Source organism: Otolemur garnettii, unplaced genomic scaffold (assembly GCF_000181295.1).
Source record: "Otolemur garnettii isolate 467f Iridium unplaced genomic scaffold, OtoGar3 scaffold00027, whole genome shotgun sequence".
Taxonomy (NCBI): Eukaryota; Metazoa; Chordata; class Mammalia; order Primates; family Galagidae; genus Otolemur; species Otolemur garnettii.
Genome location: NW_003852422.1, coordinates 15,882,212 through 15,890,277, shown reverse-complemented (window position 1 = coordinate 15,890,277; position 8,066 = coordinate 15,882,212). Strand labels below are relative to the sequence as shown.

Sequence of the window (8,066 nt, the reverse complement as noted above, 5' to 3'; positions counted from 1 at the left end):
TAGGAGTGGGGGTGCGGAGAGAGTTCAGGAGGCGAGAATGAATATGTGTGTGTGAAGGAGAGAGAGAGAGAGAAGGGAGGGAGAGAATGTGAGTCTCAAAGCTACAGAAAGAGTCTGTGGCAGTTTTTGTAGAATGTCCTCAGCCCTGGGAGGAGCTCTTGGACTGCGGAGTACTGGAGAGAGCAGTGCAGGGACATTCTGCTCTCACCCTGTGGAAGGAGGTGTAGACGCTTCCTATTGGTGTCAGTACTTCAAAGTGTGAACCAAAGCTGGGCTATAGGGTACCAGGAACTGGGAGAGCTCCAGCAGCTCAGGCTTAGTCCCCCTACACCTGAGACCCCCTCACAGATGCCTCTGGCCCAGGGGCTGCAACATCCCCCATGGGAAAGATTTTCTGCTGCAGCAAAGCGTCCCCAGAATTTGCCCAAGGGAGCTCTGCAGCCCTTTCCTGATCGGCCTGGTCCATCACCATACCCTCCTCCTGTGCCCCCTCATTTACTTGCGTCCCCCCCCACCCAGTCCCGGACGCACTTAAACAGAGTCAAAAACAAAACAAGCAAAACTTTAATTCTCCTTCCAAATACGTTGAAACTACTTTTACAAAAATTCCTCAAAGTCTATTTTTTTCTGCCTCTCCTTCTTCGTGTACTGTTATCTGGGGTCTCCAAGCCCCCTGGTAAGGGCGAAATTCAGGAGCCTTGGCCCTTGGCCCTGGATACTCCAGAGCCCACGGGGATGGGAGCAGCGCCGACAGCGGGGCCGGGGAACCTCTTTCCCGCCTGCTGCCAGGCTATGGGCAGAAAGGAGCGTGGAGTGGCCAAGGGTCTCCGCAGGCCTGAGGGTTGGCCTCTGCCAACCCCAGTGCATCAGAAACAGGTGCAGGAACCCCTCAGAAGTCTGGCCATGGCTTGCTGGCGGAACGGGGAAAGAGAGGCTGCGTGGGTGACCCTGGGAGAGAGGTTGAGGGTATCATGTGCGCGGCTCGTTCGGCACGCGGCTCGGGGTGGGCTCCTGGGGCCCCTAGAGGGCCTGCCACGGCTTCCCAATGGCCTGGATGTGTTCCTTGGCTTTCAGACGCAGCGTGGCGATGCTGCTGTTGCGCGGGTCCGCCTCGTCCAGCGGGAACTTGTCCCCGAAGCCGGGCCCGCACGGGTAGGCGGGCGGCGGCGGCCCGAGAGGCTGCAGGCCCGGGCCCAGCGGTGGGGAGTTAAGGAAGGGCGGAGGCGGCGGCGTGTAGCTGGTGGGCAGACTCTGCGCCGGCGGCCCAAAGCCCGGCAGGCTCTGCAGGGCGGTGGCGCCCCCGCCCGGCAACGGCGGTCCTAGCCATGACTCCAGCGGCAGCGCGCCCCCAGCCGGCCCACCGCCACTGCCCGGGCCCGCCCCGAGGGGCGCCAGCGTCGTCGAGGGAGGGGAGCAGCTGAATGAGAGGAGGGGCGAGTCCTGCAGCTTCATGGAGGACACTTCCAGCTTCTCCTGCCGACGCCACTTGGCCCGTCGGTTTTGGAACCACACCTGTAGGAGGGACCATAGCGGCCATCAGGCAGCAGCAGAGGCCCGGGCCGCGTCACTGTCCTAGAGCCAGCGGAGGCCTGCTAGCTTGACTCTCGCACACCAAAATATAACTGCAGCTTGAAACCCCACCCCCAAATAAAACTGAGGCTATTCTGCACCTATGGGGCAGACACCACTCATCTTCCTTCCACCCCTGAATTCTTTCTTTTCCATCCTCTTTTCTCCCTTTTTTCTCTTCCCTCCTTTTTTCTTGCCTCCCCAGAATCTCTTTGTCCCATCTTAGTTCTTTGTGTCATTCTCACCCTTTTATCTGTTTATCTCACCCTTGGCTGTGGCTGTATCTGTTTCTAATTCCCCCTAGAGAGCAGGTGCTCAAGAAAACAAACAAACAAACAAAAAAGTGAATTTAACTCTGCAATCAAACCATAGGACTTTGAAACCAGATCTGACCTGATGGTCGGCAGAACTCACTCCTGACACTCACTTGGACTTTGCTTCTTCTCTGAATGGTGCAGCTCTCATTGCTGCTTTCTTAGACTATGTGTTTTAACTAGCCCATATCTCTATTATAAACAGGGGTATAAATAAATACTGTTAACCAGAGTAACTTGCAGGCTTGGACGTTAAAATACAGCTATTTACACGGATTACTGGTTACAATAGCCAGATAGAGCAAATGGGTTTCTTTTACCCCAAGCATATTTTAATTTCTGCTTTAATAAGATTTTAATTTAGTTGATATCTGGTTACTATTTCTGACACTTTATAAATGGCTTTCAAAGACTGCAATCATTCAAGTTTATCAGCTCTACTAGAAATGACAATTAAGTTCATGAACTCATCCTAGAAAAGAATGCTCTATATCTCCATTGCTGAATATCACCTTGGTGTCCACAGTGATATTCAGCAATGAGTATGTAGCACTTTTTTCTAGGATGGGATTGGAACTTAATTGTCCAACCTTTTACTGTATGGAGTCAGTTTTGACATTACCCTAAGATGTTAGCTCAATGACAAGTTTCTTTATTCTTTCTCTTTACATATAGAAAGTCCTTGCCAAGAGTGAAGTCTGATTTCTTCCAATGAACCTTCCTTACTGATTTGAGAAAAGCACCAGAGAGGGTGTGATTAATGTTTCACCACCAAGTTCCACCCTAACAAGTTGAACAGAGAGCCTCGATTTAGTTTAGCAAAGAATGTAAAAGAACTTTGGCCAAACTGATGGCTTCAGTGTTATATTTAGGAAGTGAAGTGGGTGGACAATTGCAACCTCCGAAGGAAGAAAGTAATTTTGAGTAATAAGGGAGGTAGTGTGCCCCCAGTAGCAGCCGGTGTGAGGGAGGCTTCTAGGGAAAACAGCACCCTAGCACCTGAGCAGAGCAGGGCAAATGTGAGGGCCTGGAATTTGGGAGAGAGAGACACACAATGAAAATGGAAGCACTCCCATCCATTCACTCAGGTGGTTCATCTGCACTCATATGTTCTCCTATAAATATTAGGTATTTGCCAATCGAGAAAAAAGCAACACTGGCAAGGAAAGGACACTCACAACTTAGAGGAGAAGCCAGAATCCCTGAACAAGTAAAGGGAGAGTTCAAGTGTGAAAGGATGCCTAGATTTGGCAGGGCATTAGGAGGCTTTGCCTATCTTTCTCTTAAGTTCTTTCTCTCTCCCTATCCAACCCTTCCTTCTGTGAAAGCAGGTGCTAAAATCACCACCCCTTCAATGAAATCATTGTTGCTCTACCACCCCAAATTACAAGACACTGAACTGTGCTTGCTTGATAATCCTGAGTCACATTTGGAAATGTTTTTCAAAACCATAACTTTTACTCATTACTTTCAACCCCTAAACTAAGCAGAAAAGAGAAAAGGCAGAAGCCCCCAAACACCTGAGTATCTCATTTCCTGGAAAACGGGTTTATTACACACACACACACACAAATCCCATATTTCACTGACTCTTGGACAGAATGAAGTTTGTTCCCAATGTCTCCCTTTCAGGCCTCTGTAAACTCTCCAAATTTGGAAATCCTCCCAGATTTTTCACAGATGACTAGCAAATATTTAAGGCTTTCAAATATTTTAATGATCAGGGATTAAAGATAATTCAGCTTTAATTAAAGTGAAAACCCCTTTACTATAAAAAATAAAAGGCCTTTGCAGTGCAAAGTTTGGTCGAATGTGCACCAGAGAAGGAAAATCAGTCTCTTAACTGCACAGAAAGTTTTGACTACGAGGTTCCAGGCCCCTTACAAGAAGACAGGGTTTTAGTTATTAATATCGTTTGCTCACATAGTGACCAGTGTGGTATCTGGTGCCCCAGTTCTGTACTCCCAGCCTCTGTCTACACTCCCCTACCACTGAGCACCTTCCCCCAGCTCCCATCCTGGCTCTGTCTTAGGAGATGTCAGACTTTTCATCTTGCAAGCCATTCCCAATTCCTCTTTTTAATTCAGAGGAGGGAGATCTCACAGGAGAGACAATACCACACCGTGAACAAACTGCCTGAGAGGTGGGGCATGGGTACAGTGAAGAGCTTTGACGCTCCTTTGGGGCTCTGACCATGGCAAGTCGAGGAAGTACCATAATAAACGCGTGGATGCCGGGAATTCAGAGCAGCATTGGCTGCAGTTTGGGCCTCCGGCTCTGGGGATCCCATTCCCTTAATCTAGGAGCTTTACCTGGACCCGGACCTCGGGTAGGTTGACCTTGCCTGCCAGCTCCTCGCGGCTATACACGTCGGGGTAGTGGGACTTCTCGAACGCGCGCTCCAGTTCGTGTAGCTGGTAAGTGGTGAAAGTCGTCCGGTTCCGCCGGTGCTTTTTCTTCGGTTGCTCCTCCTCCGACAGCTTCGCGTCGCCGGTGGCTGGCCCAACGGGCAGCCCTGGGTTTGGCCGTGCTTCTCCGGGCTGCTTGGGGCAGTAAGGGCGAGGGACTGGGGCGACAAGGTCCCAGAGGGTCAGAGACACTAGCCCCAGAATCCCCTAACCTAATCCGCCTCCGCTCGGGCTCTGGCTAGCCCGGCCGAGGGCTCTGAGATGGCCCATAGAGGTTGGGAGTGAGGGCTGCGACGGGTCCCTATGCTTTCTCTGATGCAAGTTGGAAGGTCCTGCCGTGTACACTCTCAACCCCGCGCGCAGAGCCTTAAGAAAAGTTAAGCAAGGGGAGCTCTCTTGCAGAGCTCCTACGCTTGAGGGCCCAGATGGCTGGCAGCAGCCGGGGTGCGCACTCACCTTCGTACTCCGGGGCAGGCGCCGGGGCTGGCGGAGGAGAAGGCTCGGTGCCTCCCTCGGATCCCTTGGGGCAGGTCGGCCGAGCGCTCAGCCTTCTATCCCGCTCCTTTGCGCCCCGGGCGCCCCGCTCTGCCGGGAAGGTGCCGAGGAGCCCGTCGTCCTTGGTAAACCCCAGGATGGCCTCGATGCTGTGCAGCCGCGAGGTGCTCCCTCCTGGGCTGCGTAGCAGGTGGCTGGCGAGCGAGAAGCTCCCGTCGGCCATGGTGGGCGCGCAGCCCGGCAGGTGCATGGAGAGTACCGAGAGGCGGGAAGGCGCTTTGGAGACAGAGAGAAGAGTCTGGAAGTGAGTTTTTCCCGAGTGCGACCGGGCATCCGACGGGGCCTGATTCTAGGTCAAGCTCGCGGGTGACAACAGGCGCTGGAGGTGGACGAGCGCTCCGCCCGGGGTTGTCTGGCTCCTTAGAGGAGTTGGCGAGCAGTTCAGTTCAGACTGGAGGTGGATGGGGCTCCGGGTACTAAAGGCGGGGAGCCAGCTCGCCCCCGGCTCCTCCCCTCTCGCAGGGGACCCAGCCCTCCTCTCAGCCCCCGCCCCCCGTAGAGGGCGTGGCCTTTCCCGCCCAGCTTTGGGGTCCAGGCCCCCGCCATCACCTCAACTCCACGCAGCGCCACTTCAGTCCCGCCGGTTTTGGAACATTCTCTTCTCACTTCTTGATCAGTTTTAACCACTACCAACACGTCTGGGGACCAGCGCTGGGATATCTGACAGATCCAGGACCCAGATCAGCGCCCCCTCTCCCCAGTCCTACCTCACTGGGGCGGACGCCTTTGAGCTCTCGCCTTGGGCTTGCCTCCCTTCGCTCGGGCTTACCCCCTAACTCCGACTTAACCTACCTCTAGGGTCATCTCCCGTCACCCGCCACAAGCTCACCTCCCTCCAGCTTCCCTTCTTGCTGCCGACAGCCCTACCCTGGAGACCCCTGGAAGCGCCCAGACCCAGCGGAAGGCTCCCCAGCTCTGACCCGTTGGAATTTTGAATTTTCCAGTTTGAATTCCCCCCTCTCTTCCCCTCCTCTAGCCTAGCCGACACTCTTCTCCCGCCTCTGTGGTCTGAAGCCCAGGACGTCGTGTACAGTTTGTCTGTATCTGCCTGTTTTAAAGACTTCTTGTCCCTCCGACTTGAGTGCGGACAGTCTCCCTCACTCCAGCGCCCGCCCCAGGAGGCGGTGGGGCTATTTGCGCCTGCAGGCCCGGAGACCTCCAGCGCCCACTCCCCCGGCAGGAGGCTGGGAGGCCCCGAGTCCCACCTGCAGCTCAAGCCCCGCGAAAGACTCTTTCTGTTTAGCTGTCCTGGGAAGGGCGGGGTCCTTTACTGATGTGCGGCGACCTCTCTTCGTCCTGACACTTCTGTGGCCGAGAAGATCCAAAGCTGAAGACTGGGGACAGACCAGGGAGGAGGCCTCTCGCTGCCCTGAGTGTTACACGCATAATCCGCTTGAGTTTCTTTTTCCCTTGGGGACCCCAGAACGACTCCCAGGCCGATAGGAGGGATGATTTGTGAGGAGCATGTTTCAGCCCGCAGTGCTGATGGACCATGGCACTGTGAACACTGACCCCTCAAAGCCCAGGCAGGCGCCCTGCCTTCCCCGAACTGTTAGCAAGGACCGTGAATTAAAACGCTATCCTAAGGAGCTAGAGGACCTCATTCCTAGATTTCAGTAGGCACTCTGATCTCCAAGGCAGCGGCGTCTTATTTAACCCCACCTTTCCTTTCTTTGGTTTGCTACGTCCTCTCTGAGTGCCCAGCACTGCTGAAGGTGACGTTGTGGGCGTTAAACAACAAAGGAAAGGTCAGGCTGTGGGCTTGGAGGAGCTTAACCAATCTGGGAGACAAGAAGAGAGTAAACAAGGGGGAAACGGGAAAATTCATCTCTGGACTTTCCGCCTTTAAACTGGTGTTAGAAGGACATCTACACAGGACAAGTGACTACATTAAGGGTTCTTACATGGTTATTTCTCCGTAATGGAAGGGTTCATTACACTCATGGCTCCATTTTAAATATAACTATGAAAAAGTAAACTAACATAGCAAGCATGTGAGTTTGCAGTAGATAGAAATTGAGCTATTCAAGTCAGAAATTATTTTTAATTTTAAGAAAAGCCAAATTAATGAAAAGTAATAGCACTTTATAGTTTTCAGAATTCCTTCATATTCTTCATATCATCTGATGCTAACTATCTTGTGAGGTGGTCGCCACAGACATATTGGTCCCCATTTTACAGAAGAGGAAACTGAGGCTCAGAGTGGTACAACTATTGGATGGTCAGGGCTGGAACTCAGCCGAGCTGACTCTTTGTCCAGTGTTTTCTGCCTGCAGCTCATTGGTAATTTTATTGTAGAGTGCCATTTTTTTTGGAAAGAATAAAAGCACACCTTAGTCTAGCTGTGATCCTTCCCTGAGACTGAATGGTGCATCTAAGGGGTGGCCTTTGGGCATTGGAATCAAGGTGACTTAAACCCTCAGGAGGTTCCCAACAGACCAGGCGAGCTTGTTCCCAACCCCTCCTCTGTCTTTCTAGGCTGTCAAAGGCAGTATCTCCTCCACCCCACAACATCCTGGTGGTACCCTGACAAGTTCTATCAGGCCAGTTATATACACAATAGGCTGAGGTGTGGAGGTGTTGATGACCAGAGGGCAGACATAGGAATAATTAATTGGTATTTGTTGTATCCCCTCTGACCAAGAACGTTTTTTATGCTAACTTCTCCAATATTAAATAGGTCTCTATAATCACCGCTAAACGAGGAGTGGCAGCATTTTCCTAAACTCCTGCCCACACACTGTTAAGGGGTTTATGGCCTTGTTTTCCGATGTTAATTCCCTCTGGGACTGCCCAGCGCCTCCTAATAGGTCCAGGTGAGGTTAGCTGTTATTTATTGTTTATTTCAGATTCTCAGGAGAAAAGCAGAAAAGGCTTCAACAACCTCTGGTAGGGCCTGGGGGAAACAGGGCAAAGCAGGACAAGGGGAGGCTGGGGCTTCCTTTGTGCTGGACATAAAGAACTAGTCAGTACTATTGTGGGCACAGAGGAGGGTACTCCAAGCAATCAGCTGGGGGTCATTGTTAGGGGCTAATCTACATGTGTATTTCCCAAGAACTCGATTAGGGAAGATGAATGGACTCGGCCATGTCCCTAATTCTTCTAGCAAGAGGCTGCATTTTTCCAGCAGTTACAGCTGCTGGTAATCAGCCCTGCTTCAGCAATAGTAAGGAGCCTGGCTTCTGAACTCCACTTCTGTTTAATTTATTAATTCATTAGA

At 52.2% G+C, this 8,066-nt stretch overlaps 1 protein-coding gene across 1 annotated transcript; it reads right to left on the bottom strand.

The window, feature by feature from the left end:
• Window positions 1-1,020: 1,020 nt before the first annotated feature.
• Window positions 1,021-5,036, bottom strand: RAX (retina and anterior neural fold homeobox). The gene is made up of 3 exons (XM_003788425.1): window positions 4,748-5,036; window positions 4,196-4,449; window positions 1,021-1,512 (listed from the first exon to the last, which is right to left on the bottom strand). The coding sequence occupies exons 1-3, from the start codon at window positions 5,034-5,036 to the stop codon at window positions 1,021-1,023; spliced, it is 1,035 nt and encodes a 344-aa protein (XP_003788473.1).
• Window positions 5,037-8,066: the final 3,030 nt, after the last annotated feature.